Source organism: Rana temporaria, chromosome 2 (genome assembly GCF_905171775.1).
Source record: "Rana temporaria chromosome 2, aRanTem1.1, whole genome shotgun sequence".
Classification (NCBI taxonomy): Eukaryota; Metazoa; Chordata; class Amphibia; order Anura; family Ranidae; genus Rana; species Rana temporaria.
This window is the reverse complement of record NC_053490.1, coordinates 372,150,376-372,168,802: the sequence shown is the minus strand read 5'-3', so window position 1 is coordinate 372,168,802 and position 18,427 is coordinate 372,150,376. Positions and strand designations below refer to the sequence as shown.

General features: G+C 48.8%; 1 protein-coding gene across 1 annotated transcript in view; it reads right to left on the bottom strand.

Annotated features, from left to right (window-relative positions):
- The window catches only part of PPARD (peroxisome proliferator activated receptor delta), a 57,264-nt gene extending 50,052 nt beyond the window's left edge, over positions 1-7,212 (bottom strand). The window contains exon 1 of the mRNA XM_040337796.1: positions 7,111-7,212. Within this exon, the coding sequence (XP_040193730.1) occupies positions 7,111-7,120 (10 nt within the window). The 5' untranslated portion in view covers positions 7,121-7,212. The remainder of the gene's footprint in view (positions 1-7,110) is intronic.
- Between the last annotated feature and the right edge of the window lie 11,215 nt (positions 7,213-18,427).

Sequence of the window (18,427 nt, the reverse complement as noted above, 5' to 3'; positions counted from 1 at the left end):
TTTAACCACTAGCCGACCAGCTGCAGTTTTACGGCGGCAGGTCGGCTCAGCTGTGCGAAATCACGTAATATTACGTAATTTCGCATTTCAGCCATTAGGGGCGTATGCGTGTCGCCGGAGGCACGCGCGCGCCCCCTGCTCGCCCCTGGTGTCGACGCGCGTGCCCGGCGGGCGCGATCACCGCCGGGCACCCACGGTCACTCGTTACAGAGCGAGAACCGGGAGCTGTGTATGAACAGCGATCTGTCATTTCCCCTAGTCATTCCCACCCTCCCTTCAGTTAGAACAGACCTAGGGAACATAATTAACCCCTTCCTCGCCCCCTAGTGTTAACCCCTTCCCTGCCAGTGAAATTTTTACAGTAATCAATGCATTTTTATAGCACTGATTGCCATAAAAATGCCAATGGTCCCAAAAATGTGTCAAAAGTGTCCGAAGTGTCCGCCATAAGGTCGCAGTAGCGATTAAAAAAAATCGCAGATCGCCACCATTACTAGTAAAAAAAAAAATATTAATAAAAATGCCATAAAACTATCCCCTATTTTGTAGACGCTTATTGTGATTTTTTTTCCTAAAAAATATGTAGAAGAATACGTATCGGCCTAAACTGAGGAAAAAAATAGTTTTTTTATATATTTTTGGGGGATATTTATTACAGCAAATTGTCGCTCTATTTTTGTTTATAGCACAAAAAAATATTTTTGCACTATGATTTTTTTCAAATACCACCAAAAGAAAGCTCTATTTGTGGGGAAAAAAGTAACGCCAATTTTGTTTGCGAGCCACGTCGCACGACCGTGCAATTGTCAGTTAAAGCGACGCTGTGCCGAATCGCAGAAAGTGGCCCGGTCATTGATTAGCAAAATGGTCTGGGGCTGAAGTGGTTAAAGTAATTTATTGGGCAGCTCTGGGGGTCTTCTTCTGACTCCGGAGGTGTTCTTCCAACTTTGGGGGTCTCCTCCGACTTCGGGGGTCTCTTCCGACTCTCCGGCCTTATCTCCCGCTCTCCGGTCGGTGCCTTCTCCGCACTCTCTGGTGGCCCGGTCTTCGTCGCCTTCTTCCCTCTTCTCTTCTTGAGATGTTGACACAACGCTTCCCCAGGACTGTGACGTCATATGGGGGCGTGGTCGCCGGGTGGCATCACCTGGCGACCACGCCCCATGCCTATATAAATCGGGAGGAAGCGCCGTGTCAACATCTCAAGAAGAGAAGAGGGAAGACGGCGACGAAGACTGGGCCACCGCTAGTAAAAGAGCTGGCAGAAGACAGCGGAGGTGCCCGGCAGAAGGCAGAAAGCACCGAGCAGCGAGAGAAGAACCGGAGAGCCCTAAGAAGGCACCAGAGAGCGATAAAAGAGGCCGGAGAGTGGGAAGAGACCCCCAAAGTCTAAAGAAGACCCCCGGAGTCGGAAGAAGACCTACACCTGTGTTTTTTTATTGACATTTTTTCCACCAGGTGAATGGATAGGGGTACGATGTACCCCATACTCATTCACATAGGGTGGGGGGCCGGGATCTGAGGGCCCCCTTATTAAAGGGGGTTCCCGGATTCCGATAAGCCCCACGCCCGCAGACCCCGACAACCAATGGCCAGGTTTGTCGGGAAGAGGCCCTTGTCCTCATCAACATGGGGGCAAGGTGCTTTGGGGTGGGGGCCGCAGGGCGCCCCCTGCCCTAAAGCAACCACCCCCCCATGTTGAGGGCATGTGGCCTGGTACGGTTCAGCGGGGGGGGGGGTCGTTTGCTCGTTCCCACAGCCTTTCCTGACCGGCCGGGCTGCGTGCTCGGATAAGGGTCTGGAAAGGATTTTGGGGGGAACCCCCACACTGTTTTTTCCGCGTTGGGGTTCCGCTTAAAATCCATACCAGACCGAAGGGCTTGGTATGCTCCTGGAAGGGAACCCATGCTGGGTTTTTATTTAAAATTTGGCGTGGAGTTCCCCCTCATGATAACAGCGAGACATTCCTCCCCTCTCCCAGGTCAGCAAATCCGCAGCTAAAACGCAAATGAACCGCTGAACAACTGTTTGAGAACTTGGCAAAGAAACCGAAGCTCAAAAACGCAAAGTTCAAGTGTGAATCCAGCCTGAGAGACTTATAGAGACCATGGGGTTGATTTACGAAAGGCAGTTGCTCTACAGCTTGGTAAATGAGGTAAAGCTTCACTTTGCAAAGAATATCCAATCACATGCAAGAGAAATAAAAAATACAGCACTTTTGCTTGCACATGAATGGATGATTGAAGTCAGCAGAGATTCTGCTAATTTACTAAGCTCTGGAGCAAATGCTCTTGCAAAGTCTATTTGACTTTAATAAATCAACCCCTATGTTATACAGCCATGTTACCCTGAAGGAGTCACAGAGACACTGCTGTAAAGAGTCCATGCCGTGCAGCTTTCATATGTTTGTCAACTTTTATTATTCTGTAGTATAAGTGAAACTCTTTATTGGCTAAATGAAAGCAATAGAGCAGCAGTAATTACCGCTTTTTTGGCTGGGCTTCTCCTCTGGGTCACAGGAGTGTCTTTCGTTTTGACCCGTTTTCAGCGGAGAGAGGGGGCCTGCATTGAGGGGGGTCTATGCTTATGTACAGGGGGCCTGCATTGAGGGGGGTCTATGCTTATGGAGAGGGGGGTTTGCACTGAGGGAGATCTCTGCTTATGGAGAGGTGGGTCTGCCCTGAGGGGGATCTATGTTTATGGAGGGGGGCTGCACTGAGGGGGGTCTACTATGCTTATGGAGAGGGGGCATGCATTGAGGGGGGTCTATGCTTATGGAGAGGGGGGTTGCACTGAGGGAGATCTCTGCTTATGGAGAGGGGGGTCTGCCCTGAGGGGGATCTATGTTTATGGAGGGGGGCTGCACTGAGGGGGGTCTACTATGCTTATGGAGAGGGGGCCTGCATTGAGGGGGGTCTATGCTTATGGAGAGGGGGTTTGCACTGAGGGGGATCTATGCTTATGGAGAGGGGGTCTGCCCTGAGGGGGATCTATGTTTATGGAGGGGGGCTGCACTGAGGGGGATCCACTTTGCTTATAGAGAGGGGGGCCTGCACTGAGGAGGGGTCTGCACTGAGGGGGATCAATGCTTATGGAGAGGGGCTGCACTGAGGGGGGTTTATGCTTATGGAAGGGGTCTGTTCTGGGGGGTGTCTATGCTGATGGGGGGGGTCTGCACTGAGGGGAGGTCTATACTGATGGAGGGGGGTATGTACTTAATGGGAGGTGGTTATATTGAGGAAAGGGAGTCTGTACTTAGTGGGGGGGGGTCTATAATGAGGGAGGGTGGTCTGTACTGAAGGGGGACTATAGTTGGTCGGGGGGGTGACACCAATTTTTTCCGCACCGGGTGACACCAACCCTAGTGACGCCACTGGGTCTGAAGTTCGCTCTCCGCTGACGTCACTGCCATCAGTCGGGGCAGCGCATCATCACGACTTCCCAAGTCGGGATCCGCCAGCTGCCCTGATTGATGGCAGTCTCAGCATATCAGCGTGAGGGATCAGCGTATCAGTGAGCTGCTGAGACAGCCTCTCCCCGCCGCTCAAACGTTTATGGATTGGTTTGCGCAAGAGTTATAGCGTCTACAAAATAGGGGGTCGTTTTATGGCATTTTTATTATTATTATTTTTTTACTAGTAATGGCGGCGATCTGCGTTTTTTATCGTGACTGCAACATTATGGCGGACACTTTTGAAGCTATTTTGGGACCATTGTCATTTATACAGCGATCAGTGCTATAAAAATACACTGATTACTGTGTAAATGACACTGGCAGGGAAGGGGTTAACCACTAGGGAACAAGGAAGGGGTTAAGTGTGTCCCAGGGAGTGATTCTAGCTGTGTGGGGGCTGGGCTACCAGTGACATGACACTGATCACTGCTTTCGATGACAGAGAGCAGTAGATCAGTGTCCTGTCACAAGGCAGAACAGGGAGATGCCTTGTTTACAATGGCATCTCCCCGTTCTGTCGCTCCGTGACACGATCGCGGGACACCAGCAGATATCGAGTCTGCGTGTCCCGCGGGCACGGTCACGGAGCTCGTGTGCCCCGGATGGTGGCAAATTCAAAGCAATGTACCTGTACGTTGCTTCGTGCAGCCGTGCCATTCTGCCAACGTATATGTACAGGACGTGGTCGGCAAGTTGTTAACATAAGTTAGTCAGTAAGTGCCAGTTCACACAGGGGCGACCTGTCAAGTTGCGCTCCATGCATTGCAATGGAACCGTTCTAATAGGACCGACTAAAATTTATTTTCCTGTACTACTCTAGATTGTAAGCTCTAACAAGCGGGGCCCTCTGATCCCTCTGTATTGACTTGTATTGTAAGTGTACTATCTGCCTCCATGTTGTAAAGTGCTGCGCAAACTGTTGGCGCTATATAAATCCTGTATAATAATACTTTGAGGCGACTCCGGAGCGGCTTGCATTGATTTCTGTGCAGAAGTCGTTTTTCAAGTCGCGCTGTACGGGGCGGCTTCAGAGTCGGATGACTTTGAAGCTGCCCTTATGGGAACCGGCACTAAAAGCTTTCACTTATATTCCAAACTTTCTGCATTAATCAATGACTATTGCCTCATACACACCATCAGAATTTCCGATGGAAAAAGTCAGACGGAATTTTTTCATCAGATATTCCGACCGTGTGTATGCTCCATCTGACTTTTTCCGTCGGAAATTCCGACAGAGTTAGAAAGAGAACATGTTCTCTTTTTTTCCCCGCCAGAAATTCCGTTCGTCTGTATGGAACCCCCGACGGAGAAAAAAACATGCATGCTCAGAATCAAGTCGACGCATGCTCGGAAGCATTGAACTTCATTTTTCTCGGCTCGTTGTACGTGTTGTACGTCACTGCGTTTTTGACGTTCGGAATTTGGTGTGACAGTGGGCCAGATTCAGGTAGATCAGCGGATCTTTAGATCCGCGTGATCTATCTGATTTAAGATACCCTGCCGCAAGTTTGAGAGGCAAGTGGGTAATTCACAAACCACTTACCTCCAAACTTGCTGCGGCGTATCGCAAATCCCCCGGCGGAATTCAAATTCCGCGGCTAGGGGGAGTGTACTATTTAAATCAGGCGCGTCCCCGCGCCAAATTAAATGAGCATGCGCAGTCCGTGAATTTTCCCGGCATGCATTGCTGGTTTCGACGCTTACGTAAACGACGTCCATCCGTATTACAGAACGATTTATGCAAACGACGTAAAAAAATTCAAAATCGACGCGGGAACGACGGCTATACTTAACATTGGCTGCGCCTCATAGAAGCAGGGGTAAGTATACGCCGGGAAAGCCGCTTCGGAAACATCGTAACAACACTGCGTCGGGTCCGCGTACGTTCGTGAATTCGCGTATCTCGCTGATTTACATATTATTCAACGTAAATCAGCGGGAACGCCCCCCGCGCCATTTTTAAATTAAAAATAAGATCCGACGGTGTAACACAGTTACACCTGTCGGATCTTAGCAATATCTATGCGTAACTGATTCTATGAATCAGGCGCATAGATAAGACCAATGTAAGGCTGGGTTCACACTACGGTTTTCCCGTCCGTCAGCCGCATACGATTTATATGAAAAAACGTATGCGGCTGAAACGGACGGGAACGTATGGCACCGCACATATGTGCGTTTTCCATTAACATTAATGTTAAAGGAAAACGTATGCGGTTGCCATACTGTTTTAAAAACGACCGCAAAACCGTGGTTGAACACGGTTTTGCGTACGTTTAAAAAACGTTTTGCCAGCAAATCGTACGCACCCGGATGCATCCGAGTGCATACGATTTGCAATGCATTGTCTATCTCTACGTTTTCCCGTCCGGGCCCGTACGTTTTCAATACTGAAATCGTATGCGGCTGACGGACGGGAAAACCGTAGTGTGAACCCAGCCAAAGTCAGAGATACGATGGTGTATCAGGAGATACACCGTCATATCTCTTTGTGAATCTGGCCCACTGTGTATGCAAGACAGCTTGAATGGAATTCCGTCGGAAAAACCCATCAGAGTTTATTCCGACGGAAACTGATCGCGTGTACAGGGCATAACAGTACTATTCTCTGCTACTATTTTTGCAGTGTATGTATGTTTTTGCCATCCAGACACTGCTTTAAATTATTGCTTCCAAATTTGCATCTGTTTAGTAAACTAAAAGTTGCAGTAAAGCTGGCCATACATTATACAATTTTCTTATTCAATTTCCTTTAGATGTACCTTACACTATGTAGTACAAGGACTTGCCGGATTGCATGCAAATTAAAAGTGTTTAGGTTTGACCTCATATTACTTGGTTTTGGTAAATCTAAAGGAAAGTTTAACAAGAAAATTGTATAATGTATGGCCAGTCTCACTCCCTGTCTGATCATTCGGTTGATTACCCATCCTGGTTGTAGTTACTATTCTAAGGTCCCAGGAGAGGTATGGCATTGACATACAGATGCTGGCTTTTCATAACGTATTTAGCACATATAAAAAAAACACAAACACAAACACAAACACACACACACACACACACACACACACACACACATACACATACACATATATATATATATATATATATATATATATACACACACACACAAAGACTGACTAGTTTACTGAAATAATGTAACTAATACCCAGTAAATATCAGCATATGGTTACTACACGGTTACTACACGGTCGTCCGAATCGAAGAACAACACAAATTTTTCTCAGACATATACTACAACAGATGCAAGATTTAATTTCTCTGTGAAATTAACTATTTCATACTTTAATCCCACCATCCTCACAATTGTGGCTGTGCAAAAAGTCCTAACAGCAATGAATCCTTGTAAATAAACATGTAAACAAAGCACTAACATCCTCAAGCATTATTTATCTTGTCTCGGTAGAAGAGGTCGCTGTTTTCACATACAATCACACAAGACAGGCAGACAAATACATGAAGTAGCTGGAACTTGTGCACACTTCCTATGATGTTTACAGCCAGGAGTCTGTACATCCACACACACACACAGACATCTTGAACCTTCACATACATTACTCAGTACATATTTACAAGCGTACACAGATATAATTTAGCCTATCCTAGGTACTAAGAGTAGAAAAGGATGGGTCATTTACCGTCTTTCATCTGTCTGCGATGTGACAGGATTTTATTTTATTATTATTCAGGATTTAAAGAGCCCCCCCTCCCCCTTCCTGCTCTGCTGTTTCCTGTGACTCAGATGACATCACAGCAGGCAGCTGGAATGTGAGTGGTGGGGGTGGAGAGTATCACATGCATTCTTTGCAAACTCTTGAACCCTTCCCCAATCTTTTGCATCCTTTCAGTATAGTTTTGTCTATACACGCTTGTTATGATACTCGCTGCTACTGTTTCCCATCTAACGTTGCACTATATCAGTACTGGACAAAACACAAGATAACAACAATGCCATGGATTATAGAAGGTCTTTGTAAGGAATTAGAGGAAAAACAATAATATATTAAATATATATCTGCAAATTAAAATGGATAACCTGGAATGTGGTTAGTATAATGACAATTTTAAAGTGATGTGTAATTGTTAACCACTTAACCCCCGGACCATATTGCTGCCCAAAGACCAGAGCACTTTTTTGCGATTCGGGACTGCGCCGCTTTAACTGACAATTGCACGGTCGTGCGACGTGGCTCCCAAACAAAATTGGCGTCCTTTTTTTCCCACAAATAGAGCTTTCCTTAGGTGGTATTTGATCACCTCTGCGGTTTTTATTTTTTGCGCTATAAACAAAAATAAAGCGACAATTTTGAAAAAAATGAATATTTTTTTACTTTTTGCTGTAATAAATATCCCCCAAAAATATATAAAAAAAAAAAATGTTCCCTCAGTTTAGGCCGATACGTATTCTTCTACATATTTTTCGTAAAAAAAAATCGCAATAAGCGTTTATTGATTGGTTTGCGCAAAAGTTATAGCGTTTACAAAATAGGGGGTATTTTTATGGCATTTTTATTAATATATTTTGTTTACTAGTAATGGCGGCGATCAGCGATTTTTTTTCGGTACTGCGACATTATGGCGGACACTTCGGACACTTTTGACACATTTTTGGGACCATTGGCATTTTTATAGCGATCAGTGCTATAAAAATGCATTGGATTACTATAAAAATGCCACTGGCAGTGAAGGGGTTAACACTAGGGGGCGGGGAAGGGGTTAAGTATGTCCCTGGGTGTGTTCTAACTGTGGGGGGGGGGGTGGCCTCACTAGGGGAAACACTGATCCTCTGTTCATACATTGTATGAACAGAAGATCAGCATTTCCCCTGCTGACAGGACCGAGAGCTGTGTGTTTACACACACAGCTCCCGGTCCCCGCTCTGTAACGAGCAATTGCGGGTGCCCAGCGGTGATCGAGCCCGCCGGGCACACGCACGGGAGTCGGGGCGGCCTAGTGGCCGCTTGAAGAGCGGACGTATAGCTACGGCCTCTCGCCCAGGAGAGCTGACCTGCCGCCGTATAATGACGGTGCGCGGTCGGCTAGTAGTTAAAGTGATTATAAACTCAAAAAAAAAAAAACCCTGCAAGATGCATCGCATACTAGCTCATTATGAAATACTTACCTTAGATCAAAGCCCTCACAGTGGTCCCCGCACACCGCTGTGACCGACGACATGTCTCCCAGAGTTATTTCCACGTTTGTCATTGGCCGGAGCTGCGAAGACGTTACTCTCGCGCATGAGGACGGGAGCTGTCGGGCATGGCTACTGAAGAAATTACTCGAGTGGGCCGTTTCTTTAGTGTGCATGTGCCGATGCCGTGCTGATACAGCGAATATCTCCTAAACTGTGCAACTGTAGGTAAAAGTGGTGTACCAGGGTTTACAACCACTTTAACCGCTTCAATACAGGGCATTTTCACCCCCTTCCTGCCCAGACCAATGTTTAGTTTTCAGCGCTGTCGCACTTTGAATGACAATTGCGCAGTCATGCAACACTGTACCCAACTGATTTTTTTCCCCCACAAATAGAGCTTTTGTTTGGTGGTATTTGATCACCTCTGCGGTTTTAATTTTTTGCGCTATAAACAAAAGAAGAGCGACAATTTTGAAAAAAATATAATATTTTTTTACTTTTTGATTTAATAAATATCACAATTTAAAAAAAAATGTTTTCCTCAGTTTAGACCGATGCGTATTCTTCTACATATTTTTGGTAAAAAAATCGCAGTAAGCATTTATTGATTGATAGTTTGCGCAAAAGTTATAGCATCTACAAAATAGGGCATAGTTTTATGGCATTTTTTTTTATTTTTTTTTACTAGTAATGGCGGCAATCTGCGATTTTTTTTGACATTGCGACAGACACATTGGACACTTTTGACAAGTTTTTGGGACCATTCACATTTATACAGCGATCAGTGCTATAAAACTGCACTGATTACTGTGTAAATGTGACTGGCAGGAAAGGGGTTAACACTAGGGGGCGATCAAGGGGTTAATATGTTTCCTAGTGAGTGATTCTTACTGTAGGGGGAGGTGACTTGCAAGGGGAGGAGACCGATCTGTGTTCCTCTGTACTGGGAACACACATCGGTCTCCTCACCTCTGACAGGACATGGATCTGTGTGTTTACACACACAGATCCACGGTCCTGCCGTGATTGCAGGTAATCGCGTGTGCCCGGCGGACATCGCGGCCGCCGGGCACTCGCACCGGGTCCCGAGCGATGCGGTGGGCGCACGTGCACCCCCTAGCCCAGGACGTCATATGACATCCACCTGGAGGGATTGAGGGTTCCTGCCGACGTGATTTTACAATGACTCGATAGGGAAGGGGTTAAGCAACCCATAGATTAGTCAGCAGTTTACACGAAAAAATACTTCATTCCCTCATTCACACACTTGATGTGGACGAGGGAATACTCCCTGCTCGGCTATTATATTCTGACAGCAGGGAGATTTCTCCCAGTGCTGCCAACTATAGTCTGTGGTGCTGATCGAGCTGGGAAAATCCAACAGGGCAATTGTACAGCCAGCCCATACATGGATCAAAATTTGGCCAGTCCCTGCTGAACCAGCTGAATTTCGATCCATGTATATAGCTGTAGGTGGCGTACTTTGTGGTGCAGAGGCAATAAGACACACACAGTCCCAGTGCGATGGAAGAACTTGTATTGAATTAATGCAAAGACAGTTCACAAACAATCCCAGTGGAAAGGAAGTAGTGGGCTTAATTGTAAGCTCTAATGAGTAGGGCCCTCTGAATCCTCCTGTATTGAATTATATTGTAACTGTTCTGTCTGCTAGGGATGAGCGTTGTATTCGAGTCAAACTCATGTTCGACTCGAACATCGTATGTTCGATCGTTCGTCGAAATACGAACAAAACGGGTCGTTCGCGCAAAATTTGAGTTACGTTTCACAGACCATAATTCACTGCGGCATCGCTGGCTGATGATTGGCCAAGCATGCACTATGACCCGCATGCTTGGCCAATCACAGCTTGCAAAAAACGGAGAGCCATAATTGGCTAAAGCCAGGGTGGCTTTGGCCAATTATGGCTCAGGGGGTTTAGTACACGCCCCACACTATAAAAGGCCGCCTGCAGGTCGGCCTTGTGTAGTGTGTTGCGGTGGTTAAGAGAGGACAGAGACAGTGTCATTTTTTGCAGGTAGATAGAGCAGGCAGGCAGGCAGGCTAGTCAGTTAATGTTACAGTGTGTAGAGGATATATATACATCCCAGGTGTTGTACATATATTTATACACTGTATAGTTTAGCTAGATCAGTTCTTCCTAATTTACTGGCAGGCAGGTGATTGTGCTAGCTGCAGTATTCTTACGTGGTTTATTGCCTGTGTCCTCTGTAGTTTGCACCTAGAGCTACTTGTTGTGTACTGGCCGTGTGCTCTGTAGTTTGCACCTAAAGATTCAGGAGCAGTGATTTTAATGATGCTTAAATAAAAAAATAAAAATTAATGAAAAAATAGAATTTTTTGTACTCACCGTAAAATCCTTTTCTCTGACGTCCATGGACGGACACAGCTCCTTAAATCTTGACAAGTGGGTTATGTTCCCTGTTTACAGGAGAGGACTAGGCAGAAACATGTTAGATAATTAAATACATGTTACATTAACAAAGTTGAACAGCCCCGCCCAGGGGGCGGTCCCTCCAGACATAACACTCCTCACTGCAGCCTGCAGCCTCAGTTCGTAACAAGCAGTACAAACCTAAAAAGGAGGGGTGGGTGCTGTGTCCGTCCATGGAAGTCAGAGAAAAGGATTTTACGGTGAGTACACAAAATCCTATTTTCTCTAATCGTCCATGGATGGACACAGCTCCTTAAATCTTGACAAGTGGGACATCCCCAAGCAGTGTCAAAAACGAGGGGTGTGAAATATATCAGTAAAACCAATTTTAACTTCACCCCAAAACAAGCAGAGCTCCTCAACGGAGGAGGTGCAACTTTAAACAGCCTCCGGCAAAAACTAGCGGCCGAAAAAAACATCATAAGATGCACTCACAGCAACCATGTAAATTCTGAAAAAAGCGCGAACGGACGAGCAAGTCGCCGCCTCGCACACCTGTGTGACCGACGCATGATGTCGGAAAAAAACCCCCCCAGGAAGCACCAATTGCCCTGGTCGAAAGTGCCGTGACCAGAAAGGGGGGCCCGCCCCTTAAGAGCATAGGCCTGTATGACGACCTGCCTGATCCACCGAGAAATGGTGGTCGACGAGACTGCCAGGCCCTTTTGTGGACCTGACACAAAAGAGAGTCAGAAACGGAGGTCGCGGGCGCACCATCACCTAATCCTTATGGAGGATCAAGCATGGCAGCTTGCAAGAAAAGACGGCCAACTCAGAAACCCCTCTAACAGAGGTAAAGGCCACTAAAGGGGCCACCTTCTGAGATAGTGTCAAGAGAAAATCTCTCTGATGTTTCCAAAAGGAAGGTTCCTGAAGAACCGAGAGCACCAGAGTCAAAACTCATGGGGGAAGAGATGGGCCAAGAGGGGAAAGTATATGACAAACTCCCTGCACACAAAAAAGGGGCCCACCAGGGAACGGGCCGCAAAATGGCCACTGAAAGAACACAGCCAAGGCTGAAAACTGCCCCCAAACGGTGCTTTAAGCAATTTTTAGATCCACTCTAAGCTTTAAAAACAGCAGGACCCTGGACACCGAGTACGTCCGTGGACATCACTCCATCCCTTTGCACCAAGAGATGTAGGCCTGCCAGGTGCCATCAGGATCTCCTCAGCCTCCACTCTGTGGAGCAGCCGAGGAAGCAACTACCATGGAGGAACGGCAAAAAGTCGCCGATACAGACCCCACAGGGCCACCGGCGCGACTGACGCGTCTGTACCAGATCACTAGATTTGGCCACTAACTTCGACACCCTTGCGGCGGAGACGAACGGCCAGGAGATCCATGCCCTGTGAGGCTCACCTCCTGCAAGGGAGCCGAAACACCCCAAGCACAAAGACCAGTCGCCCTGTTCCAGCATCTGGCGACTCCAGTAGTCCGCCTGCCGGTATACCTGATGGTAGACCGAAGCCACTGGCGTAGCGCTGTCCGGCTGAAACCAGATCGGTGGACCACGAGGAGAAGCATAGCCTGATCGCCTAAAATATGAACAGTAGACAGCACCTGGTATTCCCAGGTGGTCTCCCACCCAGGCACTAGCCAGGCCCGACCCTTGGTAGCTACCGAGACCAGACACACTCAGGGAGGTGTGGCTGTAGGTCCACGCAAGTCCATCGACTCAGGGCCGACTGGACCCCCCAGGTTTGTGAACCTCCCAGGTTCACAACCCGTGAGCTGGCATCCGTCGTAAACACTGACCACTGGAAGGAAGAAACAACTTCCCGGACCGAAGAGTATCTTCGGTCACCAACTCAGAGAGACTCTGACTAGGTGGTGCACCGGAATCTGATGATTTCAGAGACAAGAGATTTTTTACCACCTGGACAGTATTTCGCCTGGAAAACCAGAGTGTGGAACTGGGCATACGCCTTGAAGGAGGCTATTCACAGGCCCCGAACCAGCAGGCGCCCGGGGAGAAGATTGATTGCGTGATGCCAATACCTTCACTGCAGACTGAAGAGTCTGCAATTTCTCCAGGGGAAGAAGGACCTTCGCCACTGAGGAGTCTGGATCAACACTAGATACTCCAACGCTGAGTCGGAACCTAGCATGCCCAGGATTTGAACCCTGGGTCACACACATGGAGGGCAGGCTTGCTGCCACTGAGCTACACCTTCTGGCCTAAACAAATAACACCCACCCGAATCTTCGGAGGGTCTGAATGGGAATAACACATCCACTAGGTCTGAGACAGAAGCTGCTCTCAGAAGAAAGTCGTCCAAGTAGCCAATGAGGCAAAGCCTCGCTGTCCCAACAAAGTTAGGATAAGTGCGAGCTCCTATCTGAAAACCCATGGTGCTGACGCCAGATCAAAAGGGAGGGCCAAAGGCTGACAGAGACCCTCTCTCATCACGAAGCATAGGAAAAAACACTGTGACATGCGCAAAACGGGACATGCATGTATGCGTCCCTAATGTCCGAGGACGCCAGGACGTCCCCCGGATGGAGCGCAGATACCACAGAACAAATGGACTCCATGCGGAACTACCCGACGTTCACAAAGGTATTTAGGGCCTGAGGCCCATAGAAAACCCCAAACCTCACATCCTGAAAACCCCAAACCTCACGTTGGAACTGCTCCCTAAGATACGACGGATCACTGCCTACGACGTGAACGTAACCTACGCCCAGCCCTATTCACGTACTACGTAAACAACGTAAAATACGACGGCTGTGTTCCCTGGTCCAAACCATAGCATGAGTTGCGGCTCATATATGGGGAATAACTTTACGCCGGACGTACGACTTATGCAAACCGCGTATATTATGTGCCGGGCGCAAGTACGTTCGTGAATCGACGTATCTCCCTCATTTCCATATTTGAATAGAAAATCAATGGGAGCGCCACTTGCGGCCAGCGTAAATATGCGCCCACTATACGCCGGCGTAGGAAAGTTACATCGGTCGGATGAAGCCTATTTCCAGGTATCTCAGTTTATGGGCACGGCGCATAGATACGACGGCGCATACTTACACTTACGCGGCGTATCTCGAGATACGTCGGCGTAAGTGCTTTGTGAATCCGGGCCATAGTGTGTATGTATATTATGTAGGTGTATGCACACATGCCTTTGGAGGAAACCGGAGTACCCGGAGGAAACCCACGTAGACACAGGGAGCGACAATGCAAGCTCCAGGCAGATTGACGTCAGTGTCCGGATTCGAACCAATGACTCTCTTGCTGCCAAGTAATGGAGTTAACCACTACACCACCGTGTGCATAAAACCATTCTGAAACAAAAGCCCTGGATAACAAGGGCGCAGCATTCAATGAAGCATCACAGACCTATATGAGGCCCTGGACCAGCTGGTCCGCTAGCCTAATAACTTTGGGAGAGAGTCGGTGCTCCTCCACTGTCTGGTGCAAAATGCTCACTCTGTGAGTTGTATACAGCACTAGGGTTCAGGACTACTCCAAGATGGCCCGCCGAGCGTTCAGAACGCGGCCACAGGAAAATGGCCGACCGCAACGTAAGCTGCGCCATAGCGCAGCTACGACAAAATGGCCGCCAATGGAAGTTTTCAATATAATTGAAAAACCTCCCAAAAAATTGCGCCAGAGCCCACTGAGACCCCAGAGTAGTGGCCACTATAGGCCGCAAGTCAGACCCCAGCATGGTAAACCTGGAACAGGTCAGTACTTCGGATCTTCTATCAGTCAGATCCATACAAGCGGGGGTTCCTGCCCGGCGGTGAGGGACCACAAAAGCCCTCATCGGCTTTTCTCATTCCGCATCTCAGAAATTATCAAAGAAGGGCACAGAAGGAAAAAAAACCTACACAGAGCGGTCTGATTTGTGTGATCCAAAAAAGACCGAGCCCTCGGCGGAAACCCAGCTGCACTATTCAGCTTAAAGTGGAGGTTCACCCTATAAAAAAATTCTAACACTGCATCCAGCCCAGTTGTGCATATAAAATGACACTGACCTTTTTTTTTTTTTTTCGTAGATAGCGTTTAGCCGTGGAATTCACCGCGGCTTCCGGGTAGGGAATCCCGCGGGAGTGGGCGTTCCTATTGACATGCCAATTGATTGACATGCTAAACGACAGCGCACACAGCGCGTCACGACTTCCCGAAGGAAGCTCGGGTCGGCTCGGCTCTATTCGGTGCCTGCGCATCGGCGCCGAATAGAGCCGAGCCGACCCGAGCTTCCTTCGGGAAGTCGTGACGCGCTGTGTGCGCCGTCGTTTAGCATGTCAATCAATTGGCATGTCAATAGGAACGCCCACTCCCGCGGGATTCCCTACCCAGAAGCCGCGGTGAATTCCACGGCTAAACGCTATCTACGGAAAAAAAAAGGTCAGTGTCATTTTATATGCACAACTGGGCTGGATGCAGTGTTAAAAAGTCCCTTGCAGCAGTAAAAAGCGCACCCATAAATGCCTTAGCCTGCTTTTTTTTTTATACCCAGGTACCTGGTACATGGCTCCATAACAGAGCATTCCCCAGGGGATAACGGGGGAAGGGGGCACTCTTTTACCGCCCGTCCACAGTCCACCCCCACCCTGGCACAAACGTGTCCAGGACTAACAATAAAACCTCTGTGGGAATCCCAGGTGCTAACACCTGCTGCCACCACCAGCATGTGGGGAAGGACCCAGATACTGACTCCAGATATTAATAATATTTACATAGTGTGTATTATAATATGCACACCTGTCCTTACAAATAAACAAAAGCTCCCAGAGCCCTATTCAGGGCCTCTCACCCACTTGCTGCGCTGACCAGGAGTAACCAGGGGACTCACCTCAGGAGGAGACTGCCCAGCGCTGCCGTCCGCTCTCAGCACACAGCGTGTGAGAGGAAAAGAACCGCATCTGCAGGGACCTGTGTGCCAAATGGTGGCAAAATCCTGCGTTTAAACAGGAAAAGCCTCCTAGGGCTTTTTTTTTTTTTTTTAAGGATAAGACACAGATACATTGCAATGAGCAAATGAGATATAATGACCATACAAAACCGTTACAGGTGGGTAAGGATCACCAATCAGTCAGCGTCTAACTACTCACTGAAGTATAATACAGGGTAATTAAACATCTGTGCTCATCACAGGGCTTTTTAACAGTGAAAAAACACAGGCCAGATAACACAGTCCCCTCAGGAAGGCCCCGTCCCCCCTGACAGCGGCAATGTTAGCAATGCAGCATCATTAAAATTAGGGTTGTCCCGATACCGATACTAGTATCGGTATCGGGACCGATTCCGAGTTTTTTCGGCGGTACTCAGACGCCGATACCCCGCCCCGATACATAAATAGAATACTTGCCGCCGCCGCCGAACGCCGCCCGCCGCCACGAAACGCCGTAATCCGCCGCCATTCGCCGCATCCCCGCTGCCGCCGACTGTGTAATACGGGCGGGAACATTACAGCTTTGAATAGCTGTAATGATTCGCACCACGCATAGACACTCCCCCTCGCTCGGGTGAACTGTCCAATCCCGAGCGAGGGGGAGTGTCTATACGCAGCGCGGCGCCAATCATAACAGAGATTCAAAGTTGTAATGTTCCCGCCCGTATTACAGAGTCGGCGGCAGCGGGGATGCAGGTAAGCGTGACATGGCTGGATGGGGGGAGACGCTGGATGGGGGGAGACGCTGGATGGGGGGAGACGCTGGCTGGATGGGGGGACGCTGGCTGGATGGGGGGACGCTGGCTGGATGGGGGGTGACGCTGGCTGTATGGGGGGTGACGCTGGCTGTATGGGGGGTGACGCTGGCTGTATGGGGGGTGACGCTGGCTGCATGGGGGGTGACGCTGGCTGCATGGGGGGTGACGCTGGCTGCATGGGGGGTGACAATGGCTGCATGGAGGGTGACAATGGCTGCATGGGGGGTGACAATGGCTGGGGGAATACATTGCTGGATGGGGGGTGACAATGGCTGGATGGGGGGATACATTGCTGGATGGGGGGTGACGCTGGCTGGATGGGGGGTGACGCTGGCTGGATGGGGGGTGACGCTGGCTGCATGGGGGGTGACGCTGGCTGCATGGGGGGTGACGCTGGCTGGGGGTGACAATGGCTGGATGGGGGGTGACAATGGCTGCATGGGGGGTGACAATGGCTGGGGGAATACATTGCTGGATGGGGGGTGACAATGGCTGGATGGGGGGATACATTGCTGCATAGGGGGAGACAATGGCTGGTTGGGGGGAGACGCTGGCTGGATGGGGGGTGACGCTGGCTGGATGGGGGGTGACGCTGGCTGGATGGGGGGTGACGCTGGCTGGATGGGGGGTGACGCTGGCTGGATGGGGGGTGACAATGGCTGCATGGGGGGTGACAATGGCTGGGGGAATACATTGCTGGATGGGGGGTGACGCTGGCTGGATGGGGGGTGACGCTGGCTGGATGGGGGGTGACGCTGGCTGGATGGGGGGTGACGCTGGCTGGATGGGGGGTGACAATGGCTGCATGGGGGGTGACAATGGCTGCATGGGGGGAGACAATGGCTGCATGGGGGGAGACAATGGCTGGATGGGGGGATACATGGCTGCATCTGTGGGGGGACATCGCTGCATTTGGGGACACATTTTAAAAAAAGTATCGGTATTCGGTATCGGCGACTACTTGAAAAAAAGTATCGGTACTCGTACTCAGTCCTAAAAAAGTGGTATCGGGACAACCCTAATTAAAATCACTGCTCCTGAAAAAAACGACCGTTTTTAAAACTTTTTTTCCATTGATACATGTTCCCTGGGGAAAGACCCGGGTTCTCAAAGACGTTTTACAACAATAACTTGCATATTAGGCTTTAAAATGAGCACTTTTGAATTCGAATGTTCGAGTCCCATAGACGTCAATGGGGTTCTAAATGTTCGCGCAAAAGTTCGGTCCGTTCAAAGGTTCTGGTGCTAACCGAACAGGGGGGGGGGGGTGTTTGGCTCATCCCTGCTGTCTGCCCTCATGTTGTAAAGTGCTGCGCAAACTGTCAGTGCTATGTAAATCCTGTATAATAATAAGCACTGTATGGCCATATGGTGTGACCAAATCCCCATTTTTGCTTATTAGCTTATTGTGTTTTGGTGCTTTAAATAGCCTTGTAGGATTTAAATGACATTTTAGTATGTGTGCACAATAATCTTTTGTTCCGTTTGTATGGTCCTATAGCAGCACCATCTTTAATGTGATGCATAGTTAGGATGTGCCCTCCCAAGTATTTGTTTCTCTGGGTCTTGGTTCAGCACCAGGACCTGCCAGTAGGCGCTGGCCAGATCCAGAGTGGAGAAGAACTTGTCTTGTCCCAGGGCCATCAGAGATTCCTCAACCCGAGGAAGTGGGTAGGCACCCCAGTGGGTGCATGCATTGAGCTT